Genomic DNA, 16909 nt, shown 5'->3' on the forward strand with positions numbered 1-16909 from the left:
GTTCTCCATAAAAATTCAAGATAAAAATGGCAGGGGGGCAACGGGCCAGAGTTTCAGGGCTGGGGCCCTGCGAGGTCACTGGGCGCCAGGAAGGCTCCCTCACAGATGACCTTAAAGTCGGGGACTAACAGGCAGGAAGAGACGGGGGAAGTGACCAGTGAGTGGACAAGCAGCTCGGCAGCTCGGAGAACCCCAGGGACGGAGGGGGCAGGAGGGCACTTCCCGTGTGGTTCCCAGCAAGGGCTTTCCTGTTTCCTGAGCTGGTTCCAGAAAGCAGCCAGCAGACTCAGGCTGCACCAACACACCTTGGAGGGTTACCTGTGACCACTGAACCTGAATTTTGAAAAGCAGACTAACCAAGGTGTCTCGGTGCTGGCTGGTTCGATGTGGTGAGCGAGAGATGGAGGCAATGTAATCTGATCAGAACCCACCAACCACAGCGATTTTTTGGGATCTCCCCCAACCCTAATGGATCCCTGTGGAAGCTGCATCATTCCCATCTGAGAGTTGGAGTTCAGAAGGTCCACGGTCAGGGGCAGCAGGGCAGTTCCACATGAGGGAGCCGTCCCTGCGGACCGAGCCCCAGTGAAGAAACTCAGTTCTCATTCCTGGGTGGAACGGGGAAGATGTCTGTGCGACAAAATGGTCCAGAATGGAAGCGATAAGGCAGAAAGTGCGTGGAAAACGGCGTGCAGACAGAGCCCTGTGGAACCACACTACAGGGGGCCCTCCTTCGCTCTGCACGTGGCGTCCCAGAGGGGATACCCCTGTAGCCACCGAGCTGTCCCTGCTCCCTGACAGCAGCGCTTCTGCAGGTGGAGACCTGGAGGGCACGAGCTGTCTGCAGGGGGCATCCATGCATCAAGTGCCTGGGGCCACTAATGCTGTTCGGATGGGCGTTCTGGGAACACGGACGGATCTGCCTCACTGACAATCCACACGCGGCCTGTGACCCACTCTGTGGCTCCCTGACCTACCCATGGGGCCTGCCTCCAGCTTCCAAAACAGTGTTCCTGGAGGTTTGCGCCCTCGCTCTGAGTGGTGCTCCAGGAAGCTGCAGAGCCCTGGGCTGGAAAGGGAGGGGCCCCCGGCACAGGGAAACTGGGGAGTTAATATCTCTAAAATATTCTCGGCTCTGGGAGAATCCGAGGCATTTGGAAATTCTCCGGGGTTTTGATGGGTCGGACAGGACTGGGGGTCCTTACTTGGTGGGGTCTGGCCTTCTGGGGGTGACTGCTCCGGGAAGGAGTGGAGGGGAGCTGGCCTGGGGCGCTGGGGCCGGGTGTCCTCCGCTTTCCTGGCTGGAGCAGCTGCCCCGGGGTGGGCTGGGTTTTCAGGTGCGGTCTGACTAGTCCGTAAGCCTTTGGGATACTATTTTCCGGCTCATGTGCGGTTGGTTGCAAATGAACGCAGCTGTGCACGTCCCCAGAGACCCTGGGCCGGGCGCCCTCGCTGCGGACGCCGGGGTGCTTGTCCCGGGTACGTGCCGCGGGGCGCGGGCGCTGGGGGCAGTGGGCGGCCTGAATGAACGCACACAGGCAGGTCTTTGGTCGCAGCCGCTGACTCCATGAGTGAGTCACTTCCCCTCCGGCCGGCGTCTCCCGGCGCGCTCCAGGCCCGGGAAGGTCCCGGAGAGAGACCCCGGCGGGAGAAGCCGCGGGGACCGGCCGACATGGCCCGGCCACTCCGCCCCACCCTCCGACCCCCGGGCACCGGCTCGGGCCTCCCGCGCTGGCTCGGGGGCGGGGGCCCCCTCGGACAGGCCTGGGCGCCGGCGCCGCGGCCTCGGGGGCTCAGCCCCCTGCCCGCGTGCCTCCTGCTGTTCCCGGGAGGAAGCAGGTAAGGCGTTTCCGTCGGCGGCGCGAGCGGTAAATGAGTAACCGGGATGTGTGACTCGGGTTACTCACCCTGTCGCCCGCCCGGAGGAGGCGACAATGCCGGGCGGAGGTGCGCGCAGCTTTCTGGGCCCGGGCGGGGCGGGGCGTGGCGGGGCCCCCCGGGCGGCTTGAAATTCTCCCGCTCGCCGTGCCCTCCCCGCGCCCCGACAGCGGCTCCGGGGCCGGGAGTTCGTGGCCCGAGCGCGGCGCACGCGAGCGGCAGGTCCCTGCGCGGTGAGTGGTGGGCGGCGGGGCTCTGCTTTCGGGAACCATGCCCTGCCGGGGAGGCGGCTCGCGCTGGCGGACTCCCCGGCCACCCGCGGGGAGGGTGTGCGGGGAGGGGCGGGGGCCCCGGAGAGGGCGCGCGCCCCCACCCCCAGCCGTCGCAGCCCGCCCCTCGCCCGCGTCCCCGCCGCGCGCAGCCCGCGCCGTGCGCCGCCGGCCACCTGGATGCACCCGGTGGAGGTGATGCGGCCCTGGGGGCGGCGCCCGGCAGGTGCCGCTCCCGCGACGCGCTCCTCTGCAGCCCAGACCCGAGCGGGAAGGGGGTACGCGAGACCTGAAACTCCCCCTTTTCATGGCGGGGGATGGATAAACTTACCCTTTGGAGAATGACTGTTACCAGACCGCCGGAGGTCGGATGGACTCACGGGTATGCCTTGAGCCAGCCGTTCGGGGGTTACCGCATCAGGTGTGCCCCGCAGGCCAGAAGAGCAACTTTACAGTCGGAAACGGCAGGGCACCCCGGGTCGGGGTGGGTCCTTTTACAGTTCTTGTGTGTGGCAACCTGTCCTTGGACGTGGCAGGGCCCAGAGAGGGGCACCTGGAGCAGCCGCGCTGGTTCCCCGGGAGTCACGGCTTGGCCAGGTCACAGGAGGTCACCAGCCAGCAGCCCTGGGGCCGGCCTGGAACTGACCTGGCTTGGGCCCTCCTCGCCCGAGGTCAGCCCCAGGCGGCTCCTCCGGATTAGAACGGGGCCACTTCCTGGCAGGCAGGTGAGGCGGCCCTGGCCCTTACCTGTGCGGCTTTCCATCCGTCCGTCTGTCGGCCTCCTTGCTCTGTCTAGCTTGGGGTGTCCCTCTGGCCCCTTTCCCCCTGCTTCTTGTGTCTTCCGGGTTAAGGAGGCCTTTGTTTCCATTCATTGGCTGTACGGTGGCGTTGAGAAGATGTATGATTTCCCTGAATAGAAAGGCTGCCTCAGCCTGGGTCTCCGTGCCCTGCGCAGCCCTCCCCGGGCAGCGTTGCCCGCCACCTTGCACTCTGCCCGGCCGCCAGCACTGGGCCCAGCTCCCCTGCTCCTCTGCCAGTCTTCCATTACTTTTTCCCCTTTTCAGAGGCTGAATCCACTTTCTGATTGTCTCCGTGTGGAGGCCTCAGGATGGCAGGCTTCTGTAATTCAGCACGGGTGTGTTGGGCACAGATTAGATCCTTAGTTCCAGGACTTCCAGCCCTGGTGGGCATGGAAGGACATTTCGTTGAAACAGATAAGGTGGCTTTTCTTTACATCGGCTTTTGTCCAACTGGACTTTTTTGTTGTCTCTACTGATCATAAAATTAATACGAACTCATTGGAAAAAACCCCACTAATATATAACAGAAAATGAAACTTCCAAATTTTCCTATTCCCTGAAGATAACACTAAACATTTCTTTCCCTCCCTCCCCATCTGTCTTTCCCCCAAATACAGACACACACACACATTTGCTTTTGAAATATGTTTAGTCAAAAAAAAAAAAAACATTTACACACTAATCTATTTACCCAAAGTAACCCACCCAGCTGATTTTTGGTTTAATGGGTTACAATTAAAATAGAACAAAACAGCAACAAAACAAGAAAAAAAAAAAAAAAACACCCGAGGGCTTTTTGATTGTGCAAGTTGGATCCGGCAAGGATGAGCTGACACCAGAGCAAGTCGTGGCTACAGAAGGGAGATAGCAGGTGATGGGAGAAGCTGTTCGCAGGCCCTGGATGCGCTCACGTTGAGGAACCGAGCGTGGATTTCAGAGCCTCTGTGCGTCCCCTGCACTGACGACTGGGAGAAAGGGGGGCTGTGGTCTCCCTGTCTCGCGTGGAAACAAAGAGGAGTCCGCAGTAACTAATGATTTTAAACCAGAACAGATGACGCAGGAACAAACAGCCGTTGTCAGGCGGGAGAGGACACTGCAGCACAGATAGCCGGTCGTAAAGCCTCCCCGTTCTGTTTCAAAGGCAAAGACCAGGCGGAGGCACATTTTTGAGATGTTTTGCGGGACCCAAACCCCTGGAAGCACTCACTCGCCAGATTAGCTGGTGCGTTAGGAATGGGGGTGCTGATGGACCTTTGCTGACGCCTAGATTTTGTCAACCTAGGGTGACCTTTGCCTCATTTTGATGCTGGAATCTCTTCCCCGAGTGGGGGAGGGGGTTGCCACCATTTTTGAACATTCGACGTTGGCCTGTTGTCATCTCGCATCCACCTCCCTGGTGGACCATCCACGCCCCGTTTCACGTGCCCTGGTCTCGTTGGGGAGCAGTGCTCTGAGGGCTGTCTCCCTCCCTCCTTGCTTGTTACCCGTGATAAACGCCTCTGATTTCGTCGCAAGTACTGGCTAACCCCCCACCCCGGGGATGGACCTGTCCTGTCTGGGAACAGTCGGGGAGCCCCGGCTGCTCACAGCGAAGCCCTGGGAACCTGGGAGCGCAGAACCAGGCTCAGACTTCTCTGGGAGGGCAGGACCTCGGGGCCAGACACGAGGGAGACCCTCCTGTTGTACAGAGAACACGGGGTCCCGCAAGGTGAGAGGAGGTGGTTTCCGGACCCCCACGTCCCTCCAAACGAGGTTAGAAGTGTTTCTAAAATCAGCTCCGAGATGACGTCTGCCTCAGGTGCGGGGGTCACTGAGAATCCGCAGCTTTCCTGGGAGCTCTGCCTCTGGTCAAAGGACACACAGGGTCATGGCCGCCAGCAGGACCGAGGATGCCCGCGAGTTAGATCAGACCTTTGAGAGACAGCGCGTCAGTCAGTGTTTCCATGGCAACCTGCTCTGCCCTGCTCCTCTTCCTCCTTGTGGTCAGGATCCTCGGCTTCTCTCAACTGTCAGTTTCTGGGGTTTGCCCTGGGCCCCTAATTCCTCCCCCAGCCTCTCCCTCTCAGGGGGCGATGCCTCTGGGCAGCTTGTGCAGGAACCTCTCTGCTGCAGGTGTTCTCAGGGGAAGTACATTGAGAGGTGAGAGGCTTCCTTCACTTCCTCCGCGCCTTTGACCTTTCAGTGGTGGTGGTCCTATAATTTATCCCCCACACTCAGGTCCCTCTGCGAGTGAACTGCAGCTCCGACGATTAAGCCAGGACTCCCCGGGCAAACCTGCGTGCGTGGTCACCCCACCTGTAAGCATCCTGAGACAGTCAGTGGGGAACTTTCCAATTAGAGTGTTGGCGGAGAGTAGGGTCTTGCCTCATGCAGGAAAGAACTCAAGAGCAAGGCATGGGAAAGGGAAAGCAGGTTTATTTAGAGAGGCACACCCTCCTTGGGCAGAACGTGGTCCATCTGAGACAGGTGAGAGAGAGAGAGACCGAGAGGTGTGGGGTGTTGGGTTCAAAGTAAAAGCAGGTGCGCCCTCCACAGACAGAGTGCGGGACGTCTCGGAAGGCAGGAGAGAGTAGGACCAGGGGGGTTTAATCTCATATGCTAATGAGCAGGAGGGTTATTCCAGCTACTTTGGGGAGGGGGCGGGGATTTCCAGGAATCGGGCCCCCACCCACTCTTGGACCTGTTAAGGTCAGCCTGGAACTGTCATGGCGCCTGTGGGTGCGCCACGGGGCTCAAGGTCAAATGAAAGTCGAGTCTCCCGCCATCCCGGCTGTAACCAGTTTGTCCCCAGTGGCTGTGTCCTCCCTTCAGTGGTTGTGCCCTGCCTCCCTTCTTGTCTCCAGCGCGTTGTGAAAGTCTGCAGCTTTCTCTGCGTGAAGTTGGCTAAACAAAGCTGTGCAGACTTCGGGGCCGGGGCAGGCCAGGCCCAGGCCCGAGAGGGGCTGCTGGGGAGGCTCACAGCCTGGAGGGAGGGAGCGTCTGTGGGCACCAGGGATGCAGGCCGGGCCAGGCACAGGAAGGAGCCCGAGGTCAGGGCAGCGAGGGGCAAGCGCTAGGCAGGGAAAGAGGCGAGGAAAGCAACCAGGCCTAGCGAGTCGCACTTTCTCTTTGAGGCCAGACAGGATGCCTTCTTGGCAGCCGGGTTTCCTTTTCTGTGAAGTGCGGTTTGGATTCTCTCTGGAAGAGCCTTCCTGACGGCTGCTGCCCCGTGGGAAGGCACTGCTTCCTCTTTCTGACCTCCCAGGACTGCCCTCCGCCCCCCCAGCTCCCACCCCAGAGGAGGAGGGAGCAGTCCAGAGGGTCCAGGCTGCAGGGGGCGGCGGCTGCAAGCCAGCACTGCCCTTACAGGGGGACATCGCCCCCCACAGAGACTGGCCCCGCGGGCCTGGACTCTCCACCAGGCCCTACTCCATCTCTTAGTGGACAAGTGAGAAGCAACGAGGGGGCCGGGGGCTGGGGTGGGGCCCCCGACTGCAGGGCGGTGGCCAGGATGGTTGCATTTCCTGGAAGCCAGACTTCCTCCCAGGCTGGGCTGTCTGTGTAAGTTTGTTGGACAGATGCTGTCAGGGCAAATTCTGACCTAAGATTTCTGCCCACCAATTACAGTTCTCCCCACCCTCTGCTCCCCACCCCGCCAAGCAATTCTGCACACTGGCCGGGCTCCTACAATTCAGCTCGGTTTTGACACTGTCTACCTGGGGATGGAGCCAGACCCCACGGCCTAACCCTAACATTGCTGCTACAAGACTCAGGCAAGCCAAGCTTTCTATTAGAAAAGTCAGCTTGTGCACAAGGGAGGTGGGGGCAAAAAAAAAAAGCACCAGTTCCCTGAGTAGAAGGCGGAGCTCGTCTCACGATCACTGATCATTTCCAGAAATCTCCCATCGTCTCTGATCAGCCTCAGACGCCTCCACGGTGGGCCCCCCGGGAATAGTGAGGGCTTCTGCTGGGAGAGAGAAATGCATTAAGGTTTTCTGCAAGGAATTGTCGGAAAGATAAGGTTAAAATGCATGTCTGAACTTCCTGACTTGTGGCAGCTAAGTATAATCATGCCACAGAGATGAAGTTCATCTTTGATTCCCGCCAGCCTGTTTTTTTGTTTTTTTGTTTATTTGTTTTTTTTGTCTCTGGGACTCAGGCTCCCAGAGCCTTTGTTCTTTGCTTTGCAAGGCCTGTCTTGCCCAAGACCACTCCTGGTCCTCTCCCCAAATGGCTGTACTCTTGTCTTCCTGTCTTGCAACTATTATAATATTCTTTGATTTTTCAGAATTTGCTTCAAATGGTTAGGATTTAACTGTGTAAGAGCAGTTATCCATCCTTTTCTCCAGAAAGAGGGCTTTGTGCTTTGAGCATGGTGGGCTCCAGTTTTTGTGAGTGGCTGGTGAGGTAGCAGGTTGAGAACCTGACCTGGGGATGGTTGCACCTACCATCTTTGCGACCCCCGGTGAGTCATTGCTTAATTGTGGCTTCACTTTCCTGCTGTGAAGAAGGACTGTGCCCTTCCCACCAGGCTGGCAGGGGAGCAGGGACACGCGCTGGCAGGTACGGTGGCAGGTGCTCAGGGACTGTGGTGACCGAACCAAACCTACCAGGCGAGGGTCTGCTCACCTGCGCGGAGTGAAGCCAGCCTACTGACCCCGGTTGTGGTGAAGGAAAGTACAGTGTTTATTGCAGGCGCCCAGCAAGGAGAACGGGCAGCTAGTGCTGGAGACACTCGGACTCCCCGAGGGGTTCCAGGAAAGCACTTGGAAAGGCCAGGTGAGGGAGGGGGCTGCAGCGTCTGGGACTAGCTCTTGCTCGGTTCTCTGGTTGATGGTGCGGTCGCAGGGTGGTGTCACAGGGCGGGGTCACAGGGTCAACGTTAACAGTCCTCAGGCTCCAGGAGTCCGGGGTTGCTATGTGCTTAAGGTCATCAGGTAGCTAACATCTTCCATCCGGTGGGGGTTTTAGCATCTGTGAGACAACTCAGGAAGCGTGCATCAGATACCGTTACCTGGGAACCTGGGAGAGGAGCTAAGGCAGAGGGTATGGGGAGGGTCTGTGCCTGCTGGGTTGCCCTGTGATTTTATTAACTGAGTTCACCTTCGGTGGGCGCTGAGGCTCAGCTCTGCAGGGATGTGGTCTTAGGGCCAGTGTTCGGATGGCTGAACCCCAGGGAAATAACTGTGGTTACGTCCGCGGAGTGTTTCCTTCCTCTGGCTTTGGGGTGGTAGCAAGGCAGGGCTGGTCCACACCGGCCCCGTCTTTCCTGTCCCTCCACAACAGGCCCCCCGAGAGCTGGTGCCTTTGCCAGGCCCCTCCCTGGAGCTGTCCTCGAGGCCTGCTGGAGGAGAGCGGTGAGGCCACCCGGTGCGGTCAAGGCCGTGATGGCCGGGAGACCAGGAAGCGAGGACAGGTTTTCTACTGGAGTGTGAGGTGCCAGCCCACGTGGCTCGTCTCTGAAATTAGCCACCCTCCAGGTCACGTATACATACATGTGTGTGGTGTAGGTGTGGGGAGGCCCGCTGGACGGCACTGACCTTCCACAGGTGGGCGTGGCCTTGCCGCCCGTCAGAGTGACCTTGGTTCCTACTGGGGGGTGGTTCACTAGTGTTCAGTTAACTAAAGGAGCCCACTGGCCCGAGGGAGCTCTGATGTCACAGCAGCCCACGGCGGTCAGCAAACCGAAATCCGTCCAAACTGTAAATGCCTGGAGGTTACAAAATCAGAATGCGAAGGGCAGCGATCACGCACAGCCATTTGGGCTTTGTGCTACAGCTCATCATCGTCCTTTCTTGGTTTCCGCCTCCTCTCTGAAGCCTCTCCCCTGCCCCGCCCCGCCGACCGCTGACTCCAATCCACATGCGCTCAGATAAACTCTGGAAATGCTCAGTGTGTCCTGCTCACAGACCGTGTGTTGTCGTCCCCCAGGGCCCTGCCTCGGTTGAGAGGATGGCCTCAGCAGGCGCTGAAGCGGAGAAGCCTGGAGAATGCAAGTAAGTCAGACGCCGTCTCTCCTGCAGGCTGTGCGCTTCTCTGTCTTACGGCAGTCGACACCGTTCCGTAACTGTTCTTGCTCACATCCGTTTGTCTTACCAGGTTTCCAGCGCCTTGGAGGTGGGCACTGTCCTGGAGCCAGCTCTAGGTCTCAGGGTGGTACAGAGCGGGTGTCCAGTGTAGGCGTTACCTCTTGATTGCCTTACTGATGGCTAATGTATGACTCATTTTCCCGGGAAATAACTCGTGTTATCACAACAAAGCAAAAATAAATGAGTGAAAATAGAAGTCGGTCCACGACCGACATAATACTCGGCAGAGAAAAGTTGAAAACCTCCCTGCTAAAATCTGGAACAAGATAAGGAAGCCCACTCTCACCACTTCTATTCAAAATAGCCTTGGAAGTCCTAGCCACAGCAATCAGGCAAGAAAAATAAAAGGGATCCAAATAGGAAAAAAAGAGGTAAAATTGTCACCATATGCTGATGACATGATGCTATATATAGAAAACCCTAAAAGCTCCAGACGAAAACTATTAGAGCCGATAAATTCAGTACGGTAGCAGGATACAAGGTTATCATACAGAAATCAGTGGCATTTGTTTACACTAACAATAAAATATGAGAAAAGGAAAGTAAAAAAGAATCCTTTTAAAAATCCCATCAAAAAATAAAATACTTAGTAATAAATCTGGGCAAGGAGGTAAGCTTTTGCACAGCCAAGGAAACCATACAACAAAACAAAAAGATAACCTACAGAATGGGGACAAAATACTTGCAAATGATGCAACTGACAAAGGCTTAATTTCCAAACTACACAAACAGCTCATACAACTTAACAAAAAATGAACAACCCAATCAAAAACTGGGCAGAACACTTAAATAGACATTTCTCCAAAGAAGACATTCAGATGGCCAACAGGCACATGAAAAGATGCTCAAAATCGCTAATTATTAGAGGAATGCAAGTCAAAACTATAGTGAGGTGTCACCTCACACCAGTCAGAATGGCCATCATTAAAAAGGCCACAAGTGACAAATGCTGGAGAGGCTGTGGAGAAAAGGGAACCCTCCTACACTGCTGGTGGGAATGCAGTTTGGTGCAGCCACAATGGAGGACACTATGGAGGCTCCTTAAAAATAGTAAATATAGAGTTACCATATGATCCAACAATCCCACTCCTGGGCATATATCTGGAGGAAACTCTAATTCAAAAAGACACCTGCACCCCAGTGTTCACAGCAGCACTACTTACAACAGCCAAGACATGGAAACAGCCTAAATGTCCATCAACAGATGACTGGATAAAGAAGCTGTGGTATATTTATGCAATGGAATACTACTCAGCCATAAAAAAGAATGAAATAACGCCATTTGCAGCAACATGGATAGACTCAGAGATGACCACACTTAGTGAAGTAAGTCAGACAGTGAAAGACAGATATCACATGATATCACTTATGTGTAGAATCTAAAATATGATACAAATGAACTTATTTACAAAACAGAAACAGACTCACAGACATAGAGAACAAATGGTTACCAGTGGGTAGAGGGGGTGGGAAGGGATAAATTGGGATTTTGAGATTAGCAGATACTAACGACTATATATAAAATGGATAAACAACAAGGTCCTACTGTACAGCACAGGGAACTCTATTCAATACCTTGTAATGACCTCTAACAAAAAAGGATGTATATATGTATGTATGTGTGGACTTGAGTTGGGGAGCAGCAGGTGACACCCTTAAATGGACAATCTAGCATTTTGATCTTTGACCTTTTTGGTGCTCTTTTGAGTTGTTTCTGGTCAACTTAGAGGAGGGGAGGAGGGAAAGGACAAGGAGGAAGAATGGAGACTGGGAGCCTTTGAGGTGTTGAGTCCCCCCCACCACCGCCATGTGCCCCCCGTGTCTCCCTGACACGGGGCACTCCTGTGATCGTGCTGGACACTGGTGTTCGTTCACCAGCCTTCTTCTCTCCTGTTTTGGAACAGTGACCTCGTCCAGCTTCGCAACCCAAACATAGCGACAATGAAGGAAGACGTCCTGTACCATTTCGGCCTGAGCACCAGCACGCACGACTTCCCAGCGATGTTTGGAGACGTGAAGGTACAAAACTGGGCTTTTGACTCTGGGGGTTTGTCTCGTTTTTACAGAGTGGGTAATTAGGTTTATTTGTTTATTTGTTTGTTTAACGGACGGACTGGGGATTGAACCCAGAACCCGGTGCATGCCAGGCACACACTGTACCACTGAGCTGTCCCCTCCCCCTGGGGATCTGTCTTGAGATGTCCCTCCCGGCAGCTGATATGGGTGGACTGCATCACACAGGGCTGAGGTGACGGAGGACAAGATCATGATGTTATGCGTCCATCAGAGTTTTGCAAATTGTTACTTTTCAAGAACTTGAGCTATTTCAACGGAGTGAGAGAAAACCGTGGCGGATACTGACCACTTGGTTCCTAATTAATAATCTCTTACAAATTTAGTGTCAAGTTGACACAATATAAAGTGAACATCCTAATGCTTCATTGAGAGGTGAGAGAAAAGCAGATTCGAAATGTTTTTTAGAGAAGCGAGGAATGATAAGGAAGGGTAATTAGAGCATGTGGGTTTTTGTGATTTAAGATGCCTGTGGACACTGTTCAGTTAATCACCTTTAATGGTTTATTGTGCTGAATACAGCTTCTAGTCTGTTTTCCTACAAAGCCTGAAGTTCTGCAGTTCTGATTGATTCTGGCCCAGGACTTTTTTTTTTTTTTTGAAGAATAGTTTATAATGTTGTGTCAATTTCTAGCCCAGGACTTTTAAACTGTCTAATCCCCATGGGTAAAAACGGACTCACGTTTAGGCTTCAAAACTGACCCGAGCCAGGGAGACCAGAACCCACTGCCGCCTCGCGGGGTCCTAATGGCCCGAGACTTCTGTGTCTCGTCAGCCATGGAGCTGAGTTGTTTGTGCTGTCGGTTACAAACCGTAGGACGATGTTCCTTGTGTTCTTAATTCGCTCCGTGTTCACTCTTCCATCAAGTTTAAACTATCATTTAATTTTTGTAGAAATTTTCTTTTATATGTTTAGAGACTGATCATCCTTTGATCGTCCAACTCCTTAGAACTGGCTTGTGTCCTTGATTTTCCTCCTGGAAGTTTTCACATGTGGCACGTTGCGGATGAAAGGTTTTACTTTTCTGAGAGCCACGCACCCGCCTCCCATACCTGTGACCTCCCGAGTCCCACGCTGGTTTCCTGGCTCCTTCCACACATTGGCTGGTGAAAGGGTTAGAAGCTAATGTTACAGATGGGCAGGGGGACCCTCATCACACACAGAGGAGCCCCCACCATCTGATTCCAAACCCAGGCTGCCTCCAGTGCGGCGAGCTGCTGTCCCCGTGATGGGCGGAGACCGGGCAGGCAGGGGACCTGGACTCACCCTCCCCGAAAGAGCAAGGGTGCAGGTAACCTGCATCTCGTGGAGCTGACGGCCCCCGCTGGAGCCTCCTGCACTGAGCGGTGACGCCATGAACCTGAGCAAGTGTCAGAAACTCCAGGAGGCTCCACAACGCTCACATCGCCGGCTCCCCAGACGCAGTAGGTCCGGGAGAGGCCAGGGAACGAGACTGCATTTCCAGCCAGTTCTAGGACGTGCTGCCGTAGCTGGTCTGGGGTCCCCCTTTGGGGACTCCTGCTGTACAGATGGCGTGGTGCGTGTGCTGACGGTGGCTCTGTCCTCTGTTACAGTTCGTATGTGTTGGGGGAAGCCCTTCCCGGATGAAAGCTTTCATCAAATACGTGGCGGGGGAGCTGGGCCTGGACCACCCAGGGGCAGACTACCCCAACATCTGCATGGGGACCGACCGCTACACCATGTTCAAAGTCGGACCAGTGCTGTCGGTCAGCGTGAGTACCCATCCCCCGTGGTGGGGCCCCGTCCCCAGGAGAGGCACACACGCACATGCAAACACACGTGCAGAGACACCCAGCCGGCTACCCACGGTGAGGACCCAGGTTGGAGACCTGGGAGGGAAGCCAGGGCCGGGGACCATGTGGCCGGCCACCTCACAGTGGGTTACTACTTCATGCACCTGGCATTTAGCAATGCGTGAACACAGCAATCTCCGGTTTTTCTCGTTTTCTAGTGTGGGCTCCCTTTGTAGGTCGTGATACAAAGGCAGTGCTACCTGGAGCTAAGGCTGTCCCCGAGGCTGAGACAAGGCCCTCTACCCATCTGGTTGGCTGAGATTGGGGAGGGGGGGAGGCGGGCACATCAGCCATCCAGAACGCTGCCTAGAGCCAAGGGGTGTGCAGTCCAGATATTTCGTGGAAGATAGCTTCCCACGTGCCAGACACCGTGACAGACTCTCCAAGGAGAGCCTCTGCCGTGGGAGCAGCACGTGGCTCGTGGCACTGGGAGGGTGGGAGGCGGAGATGCAGAGGGATGGGAGGAAACAGCACAGATAGAATCCCGGAGGCGTCAGCCTCCATCCTGCTGAGCCCCTGGCCAGTTACTCAGTTTGGCTGCAGCAGAGCTCGTGGTGAAAAGGGAAGATTTGTGCAGGGTTTCCAATGGAGGGGGCTGTTTGTTACCTAGCATCAGCGGGCTGCTGCACCCTTGCAGCCGGGGGTCCTCAACTGCGATCCATCTCGCAGGACGTGTGGATCACGTGGGGCCATCTGCTGGACAGGTGTGTGCAAACTTGTGCACTTCCCAAAGTGGTAACGGGTTTTTAAAAGGTCGCTCCGCAGCTCGCCCTCCTTTACCAGCAGCGCGCGCGGAGGCCCTGCCCCGCGCGTGACGCCCGCGTCTCTCCCGGTGGTTCCAGCACGGGATGGGCATCCCCTCCATCGCCATCATGCTGCACGAGCTCATCAAGCTGCTGTACCACGCGCGGTGCTCCGGCGTCACCGCCATCCGCATCGGGACCTCGGGCGGGATAGGTCAGTGTGCGGAGGGCCCTGCCGCGCGTGCAGGGGACCGGGTGGGCAGCGGGGCACTCGGGGTGTCCACCTCGGCTGCCCCCAAGGAGGCTCGTTACCAGCAGGCGTGAAGAGAAGCTCGTTGCCTTATTTCTCTGGTCCAGCTCCCAACCTCAATCCCAGAAGCAGGAGCCCAAAGGCACCAGGCGGTGCATCCGAGCGCACTCGTGCTGGGGGGCGTTTTGCACGCGCGCCTCCTCTGTTGCTAGAGTCTCTCCTTTCATTCTCTCCAACCCCTCTTCTTTCTCTGCCTTTCTCATTAGCTTTGCTCACTCCTCCTTACTCCTGCAAGGATTTCAAGCACCTTATGAGAAACACTACAGAAAAATCAAAGGGGAGAGACATAACACAAAATTAAGAACAGTATCCTCAAGTTGCCTAAAAAGTCCCCAGTCCTTTTTGTTGTTGTTTGCTCTTAAAAAAGACAGCAAAGAAAGAATAGGATGCAATGAGAAAGCAAAATGTTAAAAATTGTGTTGAGTTTTTTTGGAGGGGGTGGGTATATAGCTCAGTGGTAGAGTGCGTGCCCGGCATACATGAAGTCCTGGGTTCAATCCTCGGTACCTTCATTAAAACAATAATAAAGAAATGAACCTAATTACCTCCCCCAAACCCAAACAAACAAAAAAAGAATGTGCAATAGAAAAGCAAAATAAACTTAAACAAGCAGAAGAAAATAATAAAGAGCAGAAACCAATTAAATTGAAAACAAAAATAATTTAGAACATCAGTAAAACATAGAGGGTTTTTTTTTTGTTTGTTTGTTTGCTTTTGTTTTCAAATTGTGCTGAGTTTTAAGCCAAACTCCTTGAGGCCAACTTGTTCTACGGAAGTTGTTCTGCTCTCTGACAGCCCAGCTCTGTGCCGGTTTTCTGTTGAAAACTGGGCTCTGGCTTTGCAGGGATTTTACAGTTGATAATCAGAGAGGATTCTGGAGGGAGTCGTGGGCAGAACCTCCCCGTGGATTAGTCCCGGAGGGCGGGGAGCTCTGTCAGGAGCCGGTGACGGCTGGAGCTGGGTTTGGGGTGCATGGCGTTCATTACACCATCCTTGTCCACATTTGTATTGACTTGAAATCCCAAATAGCACAAACGTACGAAACAGGGACCAGTTAACCACATTCCAGTGAGGGAGTGCCAGGCAGTTCGCCACAGCTGGGACTGGAAGACAGGACACAGTCCGCACGGGATGGGAATGCGCCTGGCAATTTCTCTTCCTTTTTTGCACTTTTCTCTTCCATGTTTTCTGTCATCAGAAAAATGGCTGCTGGGAAAAAGGGACCCTTACCTCTTTCTTTTTAGGACATCACTGGTCCTCAGTGTTTGGCGCGTAGACGGGTCCTGTCCTTTCTGCCCGCGCGTTGCCGTGCCCTCCCAAAGTGGCCACAACACCTGCTTCTTCCTCCAGGTCTGGAGCCTGGCTCTGTGGTCATCACCCGGCAGGCAGTGGATGCCTGCTTCAAGCCGGAGTTCGAGCAGATGGTCCTCAGGAAGCGGGTGGTGCGGAACACGGACCTGGACGAGCGGCTGGTGCGGGAGCTGATGCAGTGCTCAGCGGACCTGGGCGAGTTCCCCACGGTGGTGGGAAATACCATGTGCACGCTGGACTTCTACGAGGGTGAGAGGGGCCGGCTGGTCTGCTGTCTCGGGGTGGGGTGGGTGGTCTGTGACGCCAAGGACTGCTGTCCCTCACTGCTTCCACCGCCGGCGGTTTGGTGCAGGGCGGGCAGGGCCCCTAGGGCGCAAAGCGTCCCTGCATCTGGTGCGTGGCGCCGTGCAGGGCGGGCATGCCGTCGGGGCTTGCTACGTGCGTGCGGTGAGCGCTCCCAAGTCAACCCTGGCACCCCTCCACCTTCCCCAGGGCAAGCCCGGCTGGACGGCGCCCTCTGCTCCTACACTGAGAAGGACAAGCAGGAGTACCTGCAGGCGGCCTACGCGGCCGGCATCCGCAACATCGAGATGGAGGCCTCGGTCTTCGCCTCCATGTGCAACGCCTGTGGCCTCCGAGGTGGGTGGGCACCTGGGGCCGCAGTCCCTCCTCCCGGGCCCCCACCCGCCGCCCGCGTCTGCTTTGCGCCCACCCCGCCCCCGGGGCGTGTTGCTTGACCGGGCTCATCCCACAGCGCTGGGCGCAGACCTCATGCGACTGTCACGTGGTTGACAGTGTCTCTGCCGAGACCCACGTGCCACCAAGGGATGACCACGGTGCGGGGTCCCGCCTCAGCTCAGGCCGGCCTCCCTGCCGGCTCCACAGTGGATCTGGCCTTCAGAGCTCTTGGGATTTCCGAATTGGGGTTAGTCCACCCCCAGTTCGGAGTCTCACCCGTCAGGGCCCAGCTGTGCCTTCCAGGACCTCTGCCTCCCCGTCTGGCCTCTCGAGGGCCCTGAGCTGGTCTCTCGTTTCAAAGGCAGGGGAGAAGGAGGAGAGAACAGGGTGGGGCGGCCCTCCGCCTTCCCCGCTTCTGCCCCTGTTGGCCTCCACGGTCGGCCCTTCTCCCCGGGGGAAAGGAGCGCGCGGTGGGGGGTAGGGCACCAGAGGCGACACCCCTCTGGTCCCGGCGACCCAAGCAGGCCCGGCCCTCCGCACTGACCTGGCTTTCGCGCTTTGCAGCGGCCGTGGTGTGCGTCACGCTCCTCAACCGCCTGGAAGGCGACCAGATCAGCAGCCCCCACGACGTGCTGGCCGAGTACCAGCAGCGGCCCCAGCGGCTGGTGGGCCACTTCATCAAGCAGCACCTCGCGGCGGCCCGAGGCCCCCGCGCCCCCGCGCGGAGCGGCCCTTGTGGCTGCGAATAAAATCAGCGTCGCGTCTCCTCGTGTCCGGCTTCGTGCGCGCTTTGTATGAGGGTTTGCGGGGAGCGGAGAAAGCACACGTGTGTTCAGTTCTAAACTGTACATACATGTAGGGAACTGGGTGCATTTCAGAGGCAAGCAGACCTGCATTGACTCCACAAGAGTTCTTTTTTTTGGTTAAAGTTTCTTTGGAGACCCTGCCACCATGTTAGCCTGAT

The 16909-nt window shown here is 56.2% G+C and overlaps 1 protein-coding gene across 4 annotated transcripts; it reads left to right on the top strand.

Annotated features, from left to right (window-relative positions):
- Positions 1 to 1262: 1262 nt before the first annotated feature.
- UPP1 (uridine phosphorylase 1) lies at positions 1263 to 16709 on the top strand. 4 transcript variants are annotated; one of them, XM_074358666.1, is made up of 9 exons: positions 2033 to 2111; positions 8213 to 8406; positions 8858 to 8922; positions 10920 to 11034; positions 12664 to 12822; positions 13746 to 13860; positions 15307 to 15516; positions 15760 to 15906; positions 16510 to 16709. In XM_074358666.1, exons 3-9 carry the CDS (start codon positions 8879 to 8881, stop codon positions 16692 to 16694), a joined length of 975 nt encoding a protein of 324 aa, XP_074214767.1. In that variant the 5' UTR covers positions 2033 to 2111; positions 8213 to 8406; positions 8858 to 8878; the 3' UTR covers positions 16695 to 16709. The 4 variants fall into 4 exon arrangements, with proteins under 4 accessions (XP_045368959.1, XP_074214768.1, XP_074214766.1 ...); XM_045513003.2 differs by lacking the exons at positions 2033 to 2111; positions 8213 to 8406 and adding an exon at positions 1263 to 1479; XM_074358667.1 differs by lacking the exons at positions 2033 to 2111; positions 8213 to 8406 and adding an exon at positions 1555 to 1839.
- Positions 16710 to 16909: the final 200 nt, after the last annotated feature.

The sequence above is a fragment of the Camelus bactrianus genome, chromosome 36 (assembly GCF_048773025.1).
Source record: "Camelus bactrianus isolate YW-2024 breed Bactrian camel chromosome 36, ASM4877302v1, whole genome shotgun sequence".
NCBI classification, from domain to species: Eukaryota; Metazoa; Chordata; class Mammalia; order Artiodactyla; family Camelidae; genus Camelus; species Camelus bactrianus.

Coding starts and splice junctions, on each gene's coding strand:
- UPP1 (XM_045513003.2), top strand. CDS start 8,879: ATGGCCTCAGCAGGCGCTGAAGCGGAGAAGCCTGGAGAATGCAA. Junction 8,923..10,919: donor GAGAAGCCTGGAGAATGCAA/GTAAGTCAGACG, acceptor GTTTTGGAACAG/TGACCTCGTCCAGCTTCGCA. Junction 15,907..16,509: donor CAACGCCTGTGGCCTCCGAG/GTGGGTGGGCAC, acceptor CGCGCTTTGCAG/CGGCCGTGGTGTGCGTCACG.